The 21,455-nt window shown below is 44.6% G+C and overlaps 1 protein-coding gene across 1 annotated transcript in view; it reads left to right on the top strand.

Annotated features, from left to right (window-relative positions):
- The window catches only part of LOC138287580 (sodium- and chloride-dependent GABA transporter 2-like), a 769,612-nt gene that overhangs the window by 315,544 nt on the left and 432,613 nt on the right, over positions 1-21,455 (top strand). Inside the window, exon 4 of the mRNA XM_069228139.1 lies at positions 16,591-16,731. Within this exon, the coding sequence (XP_069084240.1) occupies positions 16,591-16,731 (141 nt within the window). The remainder of the gene's footprint in view (positions 1-16,590; positions 16,732-21,455) is intronic.

A 21,455-nucleotide genomic window follows, 5' to 3' on the forward strand; every position in this document is an offset into this window, starting at 1 on the left:
TTCAGTTGTAGTCCTGAAGGGATTGGGTTAGAAATTGGGTCTCTAATTGGCAGTGGTTGGACCCTTGTCCAAGTAGGGACCCTCACTCTAGTCAGGGTAAGGGAGTCACACAGCTAAGATAACCCCTGCTCACACACTTGGTAGCTTTGAACTAGCAGTCCGACTTATCGCCGATTCAATTTAATGCAAAATGACTCCATACCAGTTTAGAAAAATAGGCATAATTTATCTCAGTAAAAGTACACAAAAATAACAAACATCCAACATATACAACTCAAAAAATCACTTTTAAATGTTTAAGCAAGCTTACTCCATAGAAATCAATGGATGTGTTTGTTTTAAGGAAAAGTACCTTAGATGCATCAAAAATCAAAGATGAGAACAGGTACATGGGATGTGAGGTGCTAGAAAAGTAAGCAATGCGTTGGTTCGTGACTGCCAAGGCAGGTGATATCTCGGTTCCTTACTGTTGCAAAGAGGAGATGCGTTGGTTCCTTACTGTTAGGGGAGGTGATGCGTTGGTTTCCGCACACACAGCCTCAGTTCATTACTGCGGTGCAATGCTGATAAAGAAAGTAGCGGCCAGGGACCATGCGTCCAAAATTCAGATGTGCTGTGTTGGTCTACAGCAGCAGTTCTGCAGTGGCGGTGCAGGCGCTGTATCGATTTTGCAACAGTGTTGGGAGTCGATGCATGGATTTTCTCCTTAGGCTCACCAGAACTCACATCCAAGGGCCCGTGGACTGGATTTGGCACCACTTGGGCAGTCAGGACTCTCACCAAGATAGCCCAGGTGCTGGAAAGAGACATCTTTGATGGCCCTCAGACTTCAAAACAGGAGGCAAGCTCAACTCAAGCCCTGGGAGAACCTTGGAAAGCAGGATGTAGAAAGAAAAGTCCAGTTCTTTCACTCCCAGGACAGAAGCAGCAAACAACAAGCCAGCACAACAAAGCAACAGGCAGAGTGGCAGTCCCTCCTACAGCATCCAGCTCTACTTCCTGCCAGAATGTCCTCAGTCCAGAAGTGTTCTATGTGGTGTTAGAAGCCCAATACTTATACCCACTTCTGGCTTTAAAGTAGGCAACCTTCAAAAAGAAGTCTTTGTAGTGCTCAAGACCCGGCCTTTCCCTGGCCTCAGATACAATTGAAGGAGTCGGAGGCTGTTTTGCGTGAGGACAGGCACAGCTACATTCAGGTGAAAGGTTCAGCTCATCCCACTACTCTAGCTGAGGAAGACTCATCAGCCTGGTGATGGACCATCAGGATATGTAGGGGACACCTCAGTTCCTTTTGTATGGCTGTCTAGAGTGAATGCATAAACAGCTGAGTTGTCATCCTGACCCAGATGTGTATTCAGCAGACAGGCAGAGGCACACAATGGTTAAGCAAGAAAATATCTACTTTCTAAAAGTGACATTTTCAAACTTACAATTTAAAAACCAACTTCACCAAAAATGTATTTTTAAATTGTGAGCTCAGAGACACCAAACTCCATACCTCTATTTGCTTCTAATTGGAAATTACACTTAAAAGATATTTCAGACCAATCTCCTTGTTACCTTATGGGATAGATAGGGATAGATAGTCTACCACTACATGTCCTACCTTTTAAATACACTACGCCCTGCCCACGGGGCTGCCTTGGGCCTACCTTAAGGGTGATTTACAGGTAATAAAAGGGAAGGTTTGGGCCTGGCAAGTAGGTGCACTTGCCCAGTCAACATGGCAGTTTAAAACTGCACACATAGGTACTGCAATGGCAGGCCTGAGACATGTTTGCCGGGCTACTCATGTTGGTGGCACTGTCAGTGCTGCAGATCCACAAGTAGCATTTGGTTTACAGGCCCTAGTCACACCTGGTGCACCATACTAGGGAATTACTAGTAACCAGTCATCTATACAGTTTAGACAGGGAGAACTTGCACTCTGGATTAGAGTGAAGTGGAGCATAATATAGTTCTCCTAACTGTAATGATGATGTTTTCACCAATAATAATGTCCTCATAAACTTTCCAATTGTTGAATGATGTGTGGAAACCATTTTGATATGATGGTATGTAGTATCACATGTGATTTCTGAAACAACCTTACAAAAGTTATTGAAGGTTAGTAATGGTCCAAAATGGGCAAACAGCAATGTTTTGGAGAAGTGTGATTTTTTTAAGGGTAATGATGACATTTGATATCTCATTAGAAATGACTTCTGAATGGCTGTGTCGCTGATATTACAAACAAAATTGCAGTTTCATTCATATACTGGGTTCTGTTTTTCCCCACAAATTTTCACAAGATATTGTTTTCCTCTCACTTGTTTATTTTTCTTGCCCTCCTACATTTCCTAGTAGGACTTCATAACCCTGACCTTCATGTGTGACAAAAAGCACATACATGTGTGGTTGATGGTAGCTCTCTTTATGAAACTATGGTTCAGTTCTTGACATTTTTTTCCAAGTTCCTTTAAAAATGTTACAGAAGTTTAGTCTTGTAAGTTTTGTGTCCTTTAGTTTATTTATTTTATATCTTAAAAATAAACGATCACAGGTTTTGACTCAATTCTTTATTGAAATAAAGAGATTTATTTTCACGCAGAATGCTATTTCAACATTATGCTCAACATATTGCTTCTGTATCAGTTTCTATATCTTCTTCCACATGAATGGAATTGTTCAAACCAGTCTGAGGGCACAATTTTTATAATGCTTTGCAGTTATATTTCTAATCTTGTCTTTTCTTGTGAAAGTGTATATGTTTCTTGAATAGCCACCATTTTCTTAGTTTGATTTGGAAACTGGTAATGGTACTCTTCTGTTCAATAGCTTAATATTAACCTTTTTAGTACTAATGTTAGGGTGTGTAGAAACATTAGAAAAAGTTTTTGTACTCTTGCCAATACTATTGTTTTTTTCTGTAGGCATCCTTCTTCTCCCTGTTCCCTTCACTTATTCTTTTTATTCCTTCTCTGTTGCACAATTAGTTTTTTTTTGCTTCTCCATGAAATGTTTTATAGGCTGAGTTCAATGTGGGCAATTACAAAAAAAAACACTGTTAAAAAAGTAATGCTTTTAGTATTAATTGTCTGAATAATGTGTAGTTTTTAAATATATTTAACAAAATTATTTTTGTAAACATATGCACTTGTTTTATATTGAAATATATAGATGGTGACAGTGGTTAGGTATAATTTTCAATTTATCTGTAATGTCTTTGAAGTTGAAATACAGCAATATTGCTTTCCAGCACTCAGCAGAGTGTGTATAGTTGTTGGTGTTATTTAGTATGGACCTGCCAACTGTCTCAGACAGAGGATATATCTTGGTGGTAGTGGACAATGCCACCAGATATCCAGAGGCAATACCCCTCACAACAGGCACTGCTCCTATAGTGGCTAGGGCCCTTCCTGGTGTGTCACCAAATTGGTTTCCCAAAGCAGGTGGTCTCAGATAGTGCACAAACTTTGGCCATCATTTTAACCTTGGTGGTAAAAAACACCTATTGCTTCGGCGACGGCCGCCAAAAGACCGTCGCCGCAGCTACCACCCATCTGCCATGTTATGACCACAGCTGGATTTCTGCCACAAGAATGGTGGAAATCTGGCTGGGGCCATGCCGGCAGATGGCGGTAAGGTGGCGCTCTTACCACCAGCAGCGCCACGCCAGTAGATCGCCGCCAGCCGTATTATGACCAATAATATGGGCTGGGGGTGTTCTGCTGGCGGGCGCTGCTGGCAGTAGCAGCGCTCCGTCCTGTCTCCTGCCGGAGGACCCCCTGGATCCAGGTAAGTCGGATCACTGACAGGGACGGGGGTGGGGGGTGTTGTGTGTGTGTGTGGGTGGGTGGATGCGTGAATGTATGTGTGTGCGTGAATGCGGGTGTGTGTTTAATGCGTGTGTGCATGTATAGAAGTGTGAGTGCGTGTATGGTGTGAATGTGAGTGCATGTCTGTGTGTATGTTTGGAAGTGTACATGGATTTGTGTGTGATTGGATGTACAGTATGCATACGTGTATGTATGTGTGAATGAGTGTGTGCATGCTTGTGTGTGTGAAGGGGCATGAATGTGGTGGGGTAGGAGGAGGTTTGGAGAGGTAGGGGTGGTGGGGTAACTGGAGAGGGGGACACCCCTATCAGTGACAGGGAAGGAATTCCCTGTCACTGATATGGCCTACCGCCATGGTTTTCACGGCATTACGAACACCATGAAAACCATGGCGGTAGACGGGGTCATAATCCCGCAGGCAGAACAATGGCTAACAATGGATATCTCCAGCCAGGCGGCTGTTACCGCCGTGGCGGTCAGAGTGGTTTAATGTCATGTTATGGCAGTAAGTACTGCCAGTCTGTTGGCGATACTTAATGCCACATTATCGCCGACCACCGAGGTCGTAATGACCCCCTTTATGTCTGTCTATCTGAAGGTGATGTGGGATAAATGTGGTGTTACCTACAAGTTCACCACCCCATATCATCCCAAGACCAATGGTCTGGTTGAAAGGTTTAACAAGACCCTAAATGGCATGATCATAGGTTTCTCTGACAAACTCAACAGGATAGGGGATGTTCTCCTCCCATGCCTGCTATTTGCATACAGGGAGGTGCCATCGAAGGTACGTGGTTTCAGTCCCTTTGAGGTACTGTTTTGGCACCCTGTATGAGAGCTATTGCCTTAGGTGAGAGAGTCTTGGAAGAAGCCACTCAAGGAATCCAAGCAAAATGTGCTTGACTATGTGCTAGGCCTCTGGTCTAGCATGGCAGAGTGCATGAGGAAGGCAAGTAGCACGCTGGAGTCCAGCCTAGAGCTGATGAAACTCTGGCATGACCAGAAGGCTACTATGCCTGACTACCAAGCAGTTTGGTGTAGGTGTTGGAGCCTATGGCTACCAGGGCCCACCTGGAGAAATGGACTAGGCCCTACCCCATTTTGGAGAAAAAGGGTGAAGTCACATATTTGGTGGACCACAGCACCTCCAGGGAGCCCCACCGGGTCATGCATGTCAATAGACTTAAATCCCACTAAGACAGGGCAGACATGACCATTCTGATGGTCACAGATGAGGAAAGAGAGGAGGAGAGTGAGTCTCTGCCAGATCTCCTTTCTACTAATGTGCAAGATGGGTACATGGAGGGAGTGGTTCTCTCTCCCAAGTTGACCATCCAGCAGCAAAAAGACTGCAAAAAAGCATTAGAGCAGTTTCCTGGCCTGTTCTCCCTGACCCCTGAACTCATCACTTGGTGTGTCCATGACATTGACACTACTGACTGCCTACCTGTCCAAAACAAGCCGTACAGGTTGTCTGACCAGATTAGAGTCAGCATCACCACCTTTGTTTTGAGAGGGAAGGAGGGGCAATTAACTGGAATCCAAATTTGTTGACATTTTGGTTTCTTCTCCTGCCTGCAACTTAGTCACAAGTATGTGGAGGAACCGGACAGGCTTGTGCCCTTGTCTGTCTCTTTTCCACCTCATTCTTGCTATCTTCTCTCCCCTTCTCCTATTTGCTTCCTTTTCTCTGTTTTGGGTTTCCCACCACATTATATTGTAATGCTGATTGCTTTTAGATGTATTTGGTGGTGTGTTCCCAGCAGCACTGTCTGTCTGACATCTGGCTTTTCTACAGCCTGGAGACCATGATCAATACTACAGCGTAGGCACTCTTGCAAGCTCTCTGGTCAACCTTATTGGTTGATTGCAGTGACTATTGGAGGGAAGTCAGCCTGTAAACTCAGCAACCTTTCTGGGTGGTGGAATGTGAACGGTGTTCCATGGAGGCTATGCTAACAGATGAGCAAGTTCATTGGAGAGTAGAAGCTGTACAGGAAAGAGGCGCTGGTGTGGCTTGTGAAAGGAGATGATAAGAACCCAGTTGAAGCGGTGCCTGCTGCACTCTGGTACCTGCCCTTTTGCTATTTTGTGCTGAAGAGACTGCTTGATGAGGAAGATGAGATAATATCATGGTGGTAGGGCATGTCATATTTCTCTTTTAAATGGACCATGTTTATCTAATATTGACTATCTCTTTAGAGTGGCTTTCTTGCTTACTTGTTGAACCCCTTGGTTTGCTTCTTGTATTTTCTTGCCTGTGAGTGCCTGGTCTCTGTCTCTGTAAGTGGAGGTTGCTGCTTCTGTTGGGATTCTGTAGGTTGGGGGCCAGGTCTTGGGGCATGGGCAAGTGGATCCACAAAAGCCATAGATGAACAGGAGAAACAACAGCTGATTGTAGAAAGGAGGAGGCTGGTTGGGGGCATTTTACCCAGGTATTATACCATCACTGCTCCATTGCCAGGATTTGTACTACTATGATGTAATCGCAGCGTGGTTCAATGCAGCAGTACAATAATATTGTTTGTGCAATGTGCATCTGATTCAATGCAGCAATGTATTAATGCAGCATTCAAAAAGTTGTCAATGCATTTCAAACTTAAAACAAGGTGTGTTTCCCTTCCCTCCCAGTGCCCACTCTGTCATCGCCTCGTACTTCATTTCTTTATTCTTTCCAAAGTTCTATCCTAACCACCCAAAACAAAAATTGAAAAATCAATTTTTGCAAACTCCACATTTATGTACAAGTGATTGATATTTTATGGCTTCCATAACGGATTCATGCTAGTTCAAATTTTACCCTTTTGACATTTGTCCACTACAGTGAGGCATGTGTGGGTAAAAACAATGGCCCTGTGACTCGTAATCAGCCACATCATATTCCAATGGAACTAGGAGGTTACCAATTTCCTCTACTCTACTTTTAAAAAATCTGTTTGCAAGTAACAATGTTTATAATCTGTCATTTTCCTTTTTCCTTCTTGCTATAGCTACTCCTGGTGGGCAGACTTCTACTTTCCAGGTGATAGCAGCCCAGTGACAGATGCTAGAACCCATCTGCACTGAATATCTGAGCTGGTGGCTCTTCATGAGGAGGAGGACGACGAGGCCCAGGCAGCTGCCTGCCGGTCTGTGCTCCCCCAACCGGGCACCAGCTCCTCCAGTCTCTCAGTAGCACCGTCAGTACCACTGCCAAATGGCATCAACCCGTCCATATCCCACCACTGCTGCCCCCTCATGCTCAGAATTTCAAGTGCTGCATCCTGCAACCCAATGTGCTCCTGAACCACTGGGTGGTATACATTGAGGCAACCCTTGACGAGCTCCAGACTCACATGGAGAACTCCCTCTTTTGACCTCTTTTAAAAATGTTTGTTTTGGTGGGAGGGACACTTGTTGTTGGTGGAGAAGGTTTTGCACTTTGTACTTTTTCTTTGGACTTTCGTCGTGGACTTTCATTGGACTTTGATTGGTGACGGGGCAATTTGCTTGGGGGGAGGGGTGGGCCTGTTTTGGGTGGAAAGGGTGGATTTTCTATTTGTAAGTAATAAAAATAGATAATTTAGTTTACTTCATTTCTGCCTCAAATCTTTACTTTGGTGTTTTAGTTTGCACTGCTGTCTTTTAGTGTAAACTATTTTTTTTAATCTTCTGAAAAAGTGTATTTCAGTTATGTATACCTTTGCTCTACTGCCCTCTGTAAATATATTGGTCACTAGGGAATCATTGCCTATTTTGCCTACAAAAAGCTAGATACACACAATCAACATCTTCTTCAGTAAAATATAATTACTAACTAAACTTCAGTTCAATCTATAGTTCCTCTCTTACCTGAATAGATGAAGGGAGTGCTGCTACTCCAGTATTCTCACTGCATGGTTTTCCAAAGGTGGCATCTTATCTTAAGGTGGTGGTTGTAACAGGGAAGACACGATATGCTCCTTTTACCTATGCAAACTCCAACTGCACGATTAATCAAAGGGTTATTCCTCACTGTTAACTGGATTGAAAGAAAACAGAGAGTTAGTGGGTTAAATGTTATATCGTAACTTAGGATGATGAGACCAGACTACTACGATGACAGTATCTGCCACACAACAAAGAAGACCTGATATGATAATACAAATTAGCAATATCAACTGCTTCCGAGCAATGGGGAGCTAGTATTGAATGAAAACTAAACTTGGGAAATCAAATCCTCGAGTCAGGAGAAGTGGACTCAGGGTCAGGAGTGGTAGGACAAAATATACGACACAAGGCCTGAATGATGATATTAATGAATGATGCATGGGTGAGTAAATGGGGCCGGTGTAGATTATTGCTCATGTAACAGAAGGTCATGCAGTGAGCTGGTGTTGCTTTCATCACATCCCAGTAAGTGTGTGCTAGATTTATGTTGTAAAATTAAGTCACATCTCAATAAAATCACATAGCCTGGGGGTAGAGGGTTAGGTGCTTGATGAATGAATGGGAAAGGGGGTTTGTGGGAAAATGTGACAAAGACAAACACTACAGAAAAGAAACAACATTGATATTCGCTCGGGCACTAAGAAGCACACCATCATATATCTGTTGTAAAAGGAAATTAAGGCATGAGTGTGACACAGTTCAGTTAAATACATTGCAAACAGTCCTTCAGCCCTAGGGAGACCCAAGATAGTATGGGGGTCATTATGACCCCGGCGGTGAGTGTAAATTTGGTAGTAGTACCGCCAAGAGGCTGGAGGTACATACCGCCACATTATGAGAATGGCGGGTTGTCTGCAGCCGCTAGGCCAGAGATGTCAATCTCCAGCACGGCGGCCTGCACAGTACCGCTGGCAGTATTATGAGCTTGCCTACCACCATGGTTTTGCTTGGGTTAGCAAAGCCACAAAAACCATGGTGGTAGGCCCTACCGGTGATAGGGAATTCCTTCTCTGTCACAGGTAGGTGGCTCCTCCACCCCCTTAACACTCACCAGATGCCCGCCTCCATCCAAACTCCCTCCATCCACTTCAATCAACACACACACCCCCTACCCCCTCCGATCAACACACACACCCCACATTCACATACACGCACATACCTGCAGACAGGCAGACACCACACAACTGATCCTACAGCCAAACACGCACACATCACCCCCTCCCCACCCCACCAGTCACAGCGCCCCTCACCCCACACCCCCTCCCCGCATACATGCACACAAACACGTACATGCACCATGCTACACCCATTCACTAACACTGCCATACACAAATTCATATACACACTGCATACACACATTCATACATGCATACTTACAGACATAATGGCGCACATTTTTACACAATCACACTGACATGCAGACACGCACTCACTTCACCATTCTTAGACGCATTCACTCACACACATACAAACATGCAAACTACACAACACACACAAACACATTCACACACGCACTCAGACACTCAGACACACACACACAACACCCACACCCTTCCACCCCCTCCCCTGTCGGACACCCGACTTATCTTGTCTGGCGAGGAGGTCGTCTAGCAGGGAACTGGAAGGGGCACTGCTACCGCCAGCAGCGCCCCACCAGCAGAACACCGCCAGGCCGTATTACAGGTCATAATACGGCTGGCGGCGTTCAACTGGAGTGGCGGAGCTGGTGGTAGCAGTGCCAGCTTATCACCGTCCGCCAGCATGATCACTGTCGGATTTCCACCCCTCTTGTGGTGGAAGTCTGGAAGTGATCATGATATGGCAGACAGATGGTAACCGCGGTGATGGTATTTTGGCGGCCGTCACTGCAGCGGTAGGTGGTTTTTACCACCAATTTCAAAATGACCACCTATATCTCAAAATATTCTGTCTTTTAGGTTTGAAAAATACAAATTATGGAGGGTTGAATTTCACCCACCCAAATCTAAAAATTATGATTATTAAAAGGAAAATGATACTGTACTGCCAAATTGGGTGCTGCATCTCAATTTTTCTCAGAATGTCCGTCACTCTTGGGGGCCTGGCTAACCTGTCCAGTAGGTCAGCTGGAGTATTGAGCTTTCCCCAAAGTTTTGCTTGTGCAGGAGATCATTAGGAGAAGGCCTGCATATTGAGAAACACTAACTGTAATATAGAGTAAATGAGAAGCAAAGAAGGAAGCAAGGTAAGCTTCATGAGCAGTCAGGAGTGTACCAAGAAGACACAGAGGCAGAGCAAGACCATAAAGAGAAGTTCAGGTTTGAGCCAGCAATGCAGCAAACACACACTCAGCAGCATTTCCCAAATAAATGCACCTCTCTCCAGTCCACAGAGCTGAGTGAGTACTAGGCCTTAAAGTCTCCATCCTCATTATGGTTTCTCTTTGAAGTTGATAATGTTCACCTTGTAGCTGTTAAGGTAGTCCCACTCTGAGTTATTTCATCCTCCGCCTCCTGATTCTGAGTAACTCTGTCCCAGTCCCAAACGTAGTGATGTAGACCTGTACAGTACACTGCTGTTGAAGAACAAATAGAGAAACAGAATTGGACTATTTTGTGTAGATTTGTGTTTGGTAACTAAAGTGACTGGGCAGGTCTCTGAAGAATCAGAAAAAAGGAGTGAAACCTGCAAGTAAATTGCGCTAAGTTTGAAAAGCCAATCACTTTCAGGAATAAATGATCACCTATCAGCCCCCAAACATTGCAAATCATTAAAATCAAGTTTACAAATTTGTTGAACTCCCTCCTTCACTGTCTGCTACCACATATTTAATCAATCATCACTCATAATCACTCAATACATCATCCCTCATTGGTGCAATAGTTAGTAGTTATCCAGTGGTAGAATAAAAATGCTATCTCCTCTTTGATGCTAGCAATACATTGGAATTTGGCATAGGCAGTCTTTTAATCAATGATCTTCTGTGGCAGCCCTGCTAGGTGATGCAAAAAAGTATAGGTAATGGCACGTGACAGAGGCAAGCATTGTCTCCAATGTCCTGAAGGGAATGAGGGGGCTTCTTCCCACTAACTGTATTATAGAGGACAACACAATCTAGCCATAAATATGACTGAAAACTGTGGGACATCATAAATTCGGCACAAACATAATGTTCCACTAGCTATTTATTTCTTTTTTAAAAGAAAGAAAGAAATTCAATGAGAAAACATTTAATAGTTGTATGATAGCACTGGCATTCTCAATTGGGAAGTAGAGTTTATCCTCAGGTGGTTCACCCAGAAGTTGGCCAGCGAACTCACTTGATCCTGGCCAACCATCCTCCTTCTCTTCCTGTGGTGTTGTGGGAATGGTGTAATCAGGTGGTATGGAATGTTGGTCCATCTTGATCATGGTCAATCTCTCCATGTTTTGAGGTGAGAGACTGACCCTTTGCACTGTAACAACTGTGCCTGTTGCACTGAACACACACTCAGCAGATACACTTGCTACAGGACAGGCCAGATACTTTATTGCTAGCCGGCTGAACTCTGGCCATTTGCACATCTTACCATACCAATACACCAATGGGTTTTGATCCACCTGGTCAGGGGTAGGTGGCTGTGCACAGGGCGAGGGATGTGGGCCTGTTAGTGGTTTGTGGGCATGCAGGGTGACTGGATGTTGTCAATGTGGGCTAGGTGGGGTAGTGGTCCTGGTGGATGTTGGAGGGGTAGGGTGGTGCATGCATACCAGGTGTGATGGATATGGGGTGATTGTAGACAACTTACCCAAGTCCATTCCTCCAGTGAGTCCAGTGAGTCCCTCAGGGCGAAGGATGGCCAGTACCTTTTCTTCCCAGTCGGTGTAGTCAGGTGGTGTTGGTGGAGGTCCTCCCCCAGTCTTCTGGACTGCAATGTGATGCCTGGATGCCATGGCCCTGACCTTCCCCTGCAGGTCATTCCATCTCTTGCGGATGTCGTCCCTGGTGCGTGGATGGTGTCCAGCTGCATTGACCCTGTTGACAATGGTCTGCCATAGCTCCATCTTCCTGGTGATGGGTGTGTGTTGTACCTGAGCACCGAATAGTTGTGGCTCCACCTTCAGGATCTCGTCCACCATGGTCCTTAGCTCCCTTTCTGTGAAGCGTGGATGTTTGGGGGGTGACATGGTGAGGGTGGTGAATGGTGTCGGAGTGGAATCGCGGTGAGGGCGCGCTTCTGTGGTTCGGTGTCATTTTGTGTATAGTGGCGTTCGGTGTCTGCTTCTGGTGATCTCTGTCTTTGTTGGCCTACTTTCGTTGGAAAGGATTGTGGGGTGTGTCTGTGAGATTTTATGGTGTTGTGGATTTGTGTCAGATGTGTGGGTTTCTAACTTATCCAATGTGTGCACTTCTTACTGTTGGGTCCACTTGCCGCCTGTGGCAGTCTGCACCGCCAATGGTCGTTCGTCTTCCACTGACTGCCAAGGTGATTTGTGCATCATTATTTGGAGGGCAGGATGTGGGTGTGCTCGGCGATGGCGGGGTGGGAGCTCCAGCATTTCCGCCGATAGGGTCCTGGCCGTGACTGGTGGACTGGTTCATTATATGGCGAGTTTCTATTCACCGCAAATGGCGGTCTTCTATTCACCGTCCCCGCGGCGGTCATCGGTAATCACCGCTGTGTTCATAATGACCGCCTAAGTCTTCTTGTGCTATTAGGAGGTTGTTGAGGCGGGTGATTTTGGTGCACTACTGGGACAGGGCTGCTTTGCATGAGGATGTCACCTTCTTTTTCCTCATCTTCCATCAGGATTTGACTAGTCGTAACTGATGATTCACGGCTTTCCTCACCTTCACCACTATGACCATATTCAGCAATTTAAGCTGCTCCTCTCACCGGATTGTGTGATGTTTTTTCATAAGGATCGTCTGGCCTCCAGTACCAGGCTTACCTCAAAGAACACTTGCGTGGTAAGTTTGCTAATTGTGAAAAAGTCTCAACCTGGAGACAAGTACTTTCTTACTGGGCCACTGCCAATGCCTGAAGAAGAACTCAAGGTACGTGTTGATTGCCTCTCTGCAGTGCATGCTTCTACTGAGGTAAGGGATGGTAGAGGTCTCAGCTGGGTCCTTACAAATATGGGACCTGGCAAGTGTACCCGCTTTCCAGGCCCAAACCTTCCATTGCACTACATGTAAGTGACTCCTAAGGTAGGCCCTGGACAGTCCCATGGACAGGGTGCAGTGTATTTATAAGGTAGAACATATACTGGTGTGTTTTATATGCCCTGATAGTGAAATACTGCCAAATTTGATTTTCACTATTGCAAGGCCTATCTATCCTATAGGTTAACATGGGGATTGCCTTTAAATACCTTTTTTAGTGCAGCTTCCCCTTGGGAGCAGATTGGCGAAGTTGTTTTTTTAGATTGGCTGTTTCAAAATGCCACTTTTAGAATTTGCTCATCTGTTCTGTATCTCTGCCTGGCTGCTCAATACACATCTTGGTCAGACTGACAGTTGGGCTGTTTGTGAATTCACTCTAAACAGTGACACAAAAGGAGTTTGTGTCCTGCATATCTTGATGAGTCGTCCTGGGCTGGAGCGGGAGGGAGGAGCTGACTACTGCACTTGAAAGGGCTGTGCCTGCCCTCATGCAATACTGACTTTAACCCTCTAGCAGCAGGGTCTTGTGCACTACAAAGGCTTTCCTTTGAGGTTTGCCTACTTCAAAGGCAGAAATGAGTACAAGTATTAGACTGTTGACCCTACAATTTTAGATTATTTCTGGATCAAGAGGAACCTCTGCCAAGGAGAACAGCTTGATGCTTGAGGAAGACCTGCCACTCTGCCTGTTGCTTTGCTGTGCTGGCCTGATGCTGCCGCTTCTGCCTTAAGAGGAAAAGGACTGGACTTTGCTTTCTGAAATCCTACTTGTGAAGTTTCTCCAAGGGCTTGGACTGAGCTTGCACCCTGTTCTGAAGTTTCAGGTCCATCAAAAGCTTCATCTGCCAGCACCTGGGCTCTCTTGCTGAGACCCACCCCCAGCCAGGTGGTAAAACATTCAGTCCCTGGGCCCTTGAAAAAGAAGCTGGTGAACCCAAGGTAAAAATCCATGCACCAGAGCCGAGCTGCAGAAAAATTGATACAGCGCCTGCACCGCAGCTGAAAAATCAACACAGCGCCGGTGAAATCAATGCATTGCCAGCTCAGTGCTGATTCATTGCTGCAGTGCGTCCGGATTTTCCACGCATCATCCCTGGGTGCCAAAATCTTCAACATCACCGCATGGACCTGAGGCTGCTTGTCCTGAAACCGACGAATCGCTTACCCAGCAGAGAATGAATCAACGCACGGCCTCACTTGTGAGTAAGGAATTGATGCATTGCTTGCTTCCCAAAGCATGTTCGCCTGTGCGGGTCTATTTTTGAAACATACCAGGTACTTTTTGCTAAAACAACACATACATTTATTTCTATAGATTAAGACTCTTTTTACTTTAAAAAATCATATCTTTGCTTGTGTATAATGGATCTTTGTTGTTTTGGTCTTGTTTGATTTAGATAAATATTGGCTATTTTTCTAAACTAGTGTGGAGTCCTTTTGTGGTGCTTTCACTCTGTTACTGTGTGTGTTTGCGCAAATACTTTACACATTGCCTCTGAGATAAGCCTGACTGCTTGTGCCAAGCTACCAAGGAGGTGAGCTGGGGTAATTTGAGCTGTGTATCTCCCTTACCCTACCTAGATTGTAGGTCTCTATTTGGAAAGGGTGTAAATCAACTGCCAACCAGAGACTCCATTTTTAACATTGGTGATCAGCGGTGAGGATAAAACTGGTATTTGTACTTGACATAAATTGATTGGTGTACACTACTGTTTTATTGCAGACCATTACACAACCACATACTGTTTTTTCTCTGGAAATGTTGCTTTTTCCTTTTTTGATTTCTCTTGCCTTCTGAAACTCTGCACCTTGGTTGAGCCTTACTCACAATCATGTCTCAGTCTTGTGAGCCATAAGTTTGAGCAGAAGTAGTGTTAGAGCAGGAGAAGATGGAGACCTATACAGTGCCTCAGCTCAAAAGGTTCTGCAGAGAGTTCAAATGTCTTATTAAAAACCTCACTAAAAAGGAGGAGCTGCAAAAGGAGCTGAGGGCTTGGTGGCAGCAAAGGAGGCTGATGGGCCCCAAGAGGAGAATGTTGCTGGGTATGTGAAGGTGCAGAGTATCCATGATGTTTTGTTAGATAACCAAGGCCTGCCTGGAGGGGGCCTCCAGGGCAGGCAGCAGCGTTTCCTCCAAAGGCATGACCCACGTGGAACTGAAGGACAGGTGGGAAACCAGGAGGTATCAACTGGAAATGAAGAAGCTCAAACTACAGCATAAAAGGGAGTTTCAGCTGGAGTAGTCTAGGATAAGATGGAAGGAGGAGAAAGAAAATTGCTATGGAAAAAGAGAGAATTGCTATGGAGAAGGAGAAAATGCATTTAGCTCAGGAGCTGAGTTTGAAGGAGCTGGATTGCAGGAGCAGGTCCAGCACAAATGGTGGCAACGTTTCTTCAGGGCAGTTCAAGAGGAGAGTGCATCTTCCCAAGAGTGTAGGGAAAGAGTACACAAATGAGGATGACATCCACAGGTAGTTTCAGGGCTATGAGGCAGCTCTCCACATGCATGGGATTCCCTTAGAGAGATTGGGGGCGGGCCTGTGGAACTACTTCACTACCAAGGGAGGGACACCTTGTTAGCACTAGGGACAGCTAGTGAGCTCACTTACATGTTGTAACATCAGTATGAAAGAGGCAACATATCTTGTTGTGGTAATGCATGAAAATAAAAGCAAGTCAACAATTGCAAGGTAATAATTGAATCTACAAGCAATTTCACTAAGAATGTGTAGTTGATGTGGTCATAGATCACATGAGCTCTTAGCTAGAAAAGTACATCATCTCTAGGCATTTAACACCTCTTTTGTCATAGGCCAGGATGATGGAAACATTGTGCCTCCTACTATTGCCAGAAAGGGAGTATAAAATTGCAGTTTTTCATTATTATTGTAGACCAGTAGTTCCTCACCTGGGATCCGTGGACCTCGGGGTCTGTAAACCCTATGTAGCATGTCCTCAGCTGTTTAGAAAATTAAATATTATTAGCAGATGAATAAAGTACAGATACATAAAAAAGCAAAAGTGAAAATGTTGAAACGTTCTGTAAATGTAAAGGAATTTGAAATGGGGACTAAAAATGACATTGGTATTCTTAACTGTGCTGGAAAGAAAGTCGAAATCAGGGAGGCCAAGTGTTAGTTCACTAATGTGGATCTCAAGTTACAATAGTCCATAATTAACAGTTGGTGGGTGCTCTGACTAATAGCATTCAAAATGTAGGACTGACTATGGCAAAGCTGAAAAATGAAACTTCAGTAGTATTAAAAAGTTACAATGTGCATCTTCCCTCCGAGTAAAGACATGGAGACAATATTTGTCATCAAAGCAATGGAAAAGATGTTGACTGAAACCAGAAATTCAGTTAAAGCTATGAGACATCACAGTATGTTTATGGTGCTGCCCTTGAGGACAGTAAAGACAATTTTACTAAAGAGGAGGGTAGTGCTTTACGTACTCCCAATTGTAACATAGGAGAGAAGCAGACATAAACTCTGGCTGAAAATGTGGAGTAGAAAATAAAGATAACTTGGAATCAGAGTCTGTATTTGTGATTCTGTGGGGTATTCCTGATTTCTGAGGGAACCCTAAGGTCTATCTGGCTTGGTAAGTCTGGGTTGTAGTTACCAGGCAGCGTAATCCAATTTTGTAATGCTGCAGAAAGAGATGACAAACATAAAGCTGTGCAAATTTCTTTGGTTGCTTCTGCTCTACTTTGAAATGATGTATCTTCTCTTTCAGGAATTGGATATGCCTCTCAGGTGATTGTCTCTCTGCAGAATGTGTACTACATAACTGTTCTTGCCTGGGCCTTTTTCTACCTCTTCAGTTCATTCACCACAGACCTCCCCTGGGCCAGCTGTGGTCATGAGTGGAACACAGGTAAATATTTTTCTCTCTTGATTTTTCAATTAGACTCGGAATACAGGACACTATGTAGAGGAAGGGAAAACAGATACAAATCTAACAGGATGACACCTGGTGACTAATGTCCGGGGGTTGCATATAGGATCTGAAAAGGAAGGTGGGCTCTGGGGGCCTGATGAGTTGCAAACAGAAGAAGTGGTCAGCTACAATGTCCTAAAGATTGTGAAACAGATTGTTGTGTGGTGGCAAAGCATGCAGTGGGGAGGAGGATTTTAGATGAGAAAGGGCAGTGTGTTCCTGAAGGTGGAGGGGCATTATGTGCTGAACTCAGGATCTGGCCAAGAAAAAGTGCGTGAAGGATTTTTTTAGGAAGTGGGACTGTGAATCTTAATGGGCCAGTAGATCTTAAAAGACCTGAAGAGAAGACTGAATAGTGAGGTGCCTATGTGCACTACTCGCATTAGAAAGCAATGATTCTGTAATTGATGATGACTTTTACCATTGGTGAGATCATGCGAACATCATGGAGGAGTTATTGTAGCATAGTCAACTATAATTGATGGATGTGAGTATTTTTTACAGACTTTGGATCGTGACCAAAACATTTTTTAGTGAAACCTGCAACATTGATTAGCAAATGATTTTAATAGAAAATCCTAACGTCCTTTCTAAGATTGTATAATCCTATACTTTATCCATTGGTTACAACACCACAAAGGCATAGTATGGCATATGCTACTGGGCACTTGACCAGCACCCATGCTTGCAGTACTCACATAACATGGCTTATGGCTCTCCCTTGAAGATTTAGAATAAAGGATATGGCTAAGGCCATACTTTGTGCCCAAGACCCATTCAACAGTGCTCACAGGTGCAAGGCCTACATTGCAACAGCTTTTGTTGGTAATCGTAAAGGGTATTGCCAAGGCTATACTTTGTGTCCAAGGCCCATCCAATAGTACCCACAGATACAAAGCCTACATTACAACAGCATTTTATACCCCACTGGAAATATCCTGGTTCCTTCTGTGGAGAAAGGGAGATATGTTTGCACACCCAGACTTCCACAGTCCCTCTAAAATGTTTCAATAAAAGTGTCCATACACTTTCGGTTGGATCTGAGATCCATCCATATTGTAGTATCTGATATAAAGCCCCTAAGGCCCAACTCCATCTTGAGCTGGCCAAGACCCCATTTTCTCTATTTGTGCGTTATCATTAGCATGTTTGCCTTTGACGAAGATGTTGTTTGTCCTTATCTTTTCAAGAAGCTGTGAAAGTGTCAAGTAATTCAGACAATGACATTGATAAGATATCTGATGCACAGACAATGACCCGCATAAGACACCTGATGTGCAAACAATGACCTTGATAATACACCTGATGTGACATCAGGTTGGGACAAGTGTCTTGCATTCTCTTTCAAGGTCGGATAATGATAACATAAACAGTGTAGTCTGAATCCATGTGTCTAAGATTAGCATCTTGATGCACACAGTTTATGTCTGACATTTCTAAGGTTATATCAGAAATTCGCATCTCAGCTAAGTATAAAAGGTCCTTCAAGTGACAACTTGGTGGGAGAGCTCCTCACCCAAGATTGTCAGATATGATACTACCATAAGATCCCGACAGAGACTGCCATACTGCTGTGATACCGCAGAACCCCATTCTGTGCTGAATTCTAACGCCAGTTAAGTCTGGGAGAGGAGCAGATGCTGATGTATTTTTCCTTTAAAGGGAACACTCTCTCCTAGCAACTGATAACTACACCTCCTTGCTGTAAGCAGGTATTCAGTGCATTGATTCTTCCTAAGAAACTCTAGATGCAAGCTGTACTGCTCCATGCTCTCAAGGTATAAAGGATAGAAGTATGTTTTAGGAGATTACATTGTTAGATAATATTTCCACTATGGTAGGAAGGTTCTGATTTTTTCGTTGTGCGCAACATGCTTTAGTGCTGCTTTATTAATATTCTTTGTGTTTATTTTTAAAGTGCTAAGCAACAAGATGAGCCTAATGAAATAATCACTTTTAACCATAGCATCCTTAGTGTATTACTTGTGTGTGACATAGTAAAGAACACAGTTGGGTTTTCAAATTACCTCTGTGTCCCTGAATTTCTGTTTAGGTACTTTTACTAGCCTAGGAAGCACAGACACCATATGTATTGAGAGGGGCTGTGTGGGGCTACAACAGTCTGTTTTCCACATTCAATAACTGCTACATTAAACTATGTTGACTCAAGACATCTGTAGGTGTGAAAGCAACCCTTGTAGATCTAAGCCTGAGACTTAGTTTACGCAACATCTTCAGCCACACTTTGAGCTCGGATTAAAGCTCTGGCCCTACAACACTGCCAAATATCTGTACAGGGTTCTTATTAAGATTTTTCAGAAACTGAGAGAATTTACAGTAAAGTAAAACATGGCAGTCCCTCAATCTCAATGGCAAGCTTTTTATACTGCCACCTCCTAAAATTTCTTAATGGGAATTTCTCTGGGCTAAGTAACTTTTGATACCAACCGGCAAGAGGCATTTTTTCCCACAATCCGTACCAATCTCCACAAATCCTGATAAAATCAAGCCTATGTGGGCATATCTTTTCTTTAGAAACATTTGATTTAGATTCTTGCTCAGATCTGGATGCTTACCTATAATCCGGGTTTAGGTTTTCCACTGTCCAATGTATGGGTGACTGTTTCTGCAAGCCATAATGTCATCATGCACTAGAATATGTGGTAGGCATTTACCTTCACGAAGCTTCCACCTTTCCAGGAGGAAAAAACAAAGGCATTGCATACTTAAGGAGTAAAGAGTCAGGATCACCAATTGGAGGAATTGGTGAAACAAACCTTGTTGCAATGCACCCTCTAGCCAGACTGAAGTAAAATAACAGGAAAAGGACATTAAATCAATACACTACAGGACAGGAAACATGTTAAATTAGGAATGTCAGGAACAAACCAAGAAAGAAACAATAATAATAGCAAAGAAAAAGAGACCAAACATCTGAACTGGGTTTGCTTTGTGCCAGCTTTGAAAGGCAGCTACAAACCCTCAGACAGGTGATTTGCCATTTCGGAGCTGGAAGAGCAAGAAGCAGCAGCCAGGAGCCCAAAGGCTGGGGAGATGGCAGCCCCAGGTGAGTGTGACTCGCAGCCCACAGATGCGGGCTCCCTATAGCACCTTTTGAGCCATAATCAAGCCGGCGGCAATGTTGTGGTGCGTCGGGTGCGACAGCACCCGTTGCACTTTTCACTACCTGTAATTCAGGCAGTGAAAAGCACGACTGGGCTATCCATGGGAGCCCCTGCACTGCCCCTCCCCCGCATTGGCAAGTGCAGGGGCAATGCAGGGCCCCCATGGGGCCCTCGGCATCCTGTCTATGCCAGCCTTTGCATGGCAGTGGAACCACCATACAAAAGCCAGTGGAAAGGGGGCAAGTAATCCTCAGGGCAGCGCTGCCCTGGCAGATTAAGACCGCTGGCACCGCTAGGCTGTCGACTGGCGACAACCTGCCGGTGCTGGTGGTCAGACCGTGGTGGCTCCTCCATGTTCATAATGGGAAGGCCGGACCGCTGTTTGGCAGCTGTCTGACTGCCGCAGCGAGTCTGGTGGTCCTAGGACCGCCAGACTTGAAATGAGGGCCTCACTGTCTGTCCTTCCAGTTATACTGTTATCAAAAAGGAGTTTGGTGAGTAAAGGTATTTGTTGACTGGAATCATGGGGCAATAATGTTAAATGACCAGAATTTGGACTGGATTGTACAAGTAGGAAGTCCCCTACTTTTGAATGAAAAGCATGCTGTGAATCCAGGGATATTTGAAGATGGGTTTTGTCCTAAAAAAGAGAACTGTATTTGAAGGTGTGACCCATGGTATCATTGGACAGAGGTCGCATCTCATTGGTCTTGATACATAGAGGAAAGAGGGTAGTGAAATAAACTGAATTTGTGTGAGCAAGCCACTATCAGAATTTTGTACATACACAAATTGGGCGTTTACCCTAGTTACCAAGATGCAGGGATATCTTTAGATGAGCAAACAATCAGTCATTATGATTTTTGCAATGGATACAAATAATACTAAAAAATTTGAGATGTCGTTCAAGTGTGAGACCATGCCGGTGTCGGCAGTGAAGGAAGACCCTTCAGAGAGCTGCGTAGCACTGTAAGTGGATGAAACAGCAGGTGAGACTACATCTCCATGAGAGAAAATCAGAATGTGATCACAATCAGGATTTTATACATATTTGGATTGTCTGAGGGCCTGATTACGAGTTTGCCGGTCCAAAGACCACCAAACTTGCGGTGGTGGTCCCACCACCACAGTTCTGGTGGTCCAACTGCCAGATTACAATTCTGGTGGTTGCACCGCCAGGAGACCGCTACCACAGCCAGGATCAATGACTCCAATAGGTTGGTGGAGGCAAAAGTAGTGGTCAGCCACAGTGGTGCAGAGTTCAGCAACGCCATGCTGATCACAGCTTTCCTTTCCACCAGCCTTTTAAGGGCCCCTGCACTGCCCTTAGCCATGTTCTACTATAGCAGACAGTGCACATTCCGAGGGTGCTGTGTAACAGCTCATGAGGGAGCCGATGCCAATTCTGGCACACTGTTTCCACCGGTCAGCCCAGCGGAAACATCATTATATGATGATGAGGAGGCTACAAGCTTGACTGGCAATTCCCCATGGCCGTATTGGAGTTCAAGCGGTCAGACCACCAAACTCATAATC

Source organism: Pleurodeles waltl, chromosome 4_1 (genome assembly GCF_031143425.1).
Source record: "Pleurodeles waltl isolate 20211129_DDA chromosome 4_1, aPleWal1.hap1.20221129, whole genome shotgun sequence".
Lineage (NCBI taxonomy): Eukaryota > Metazoa > Chordata > Amphibia > Caudata > Salamandridae > Pleurodeles > Pleurodeles waltl.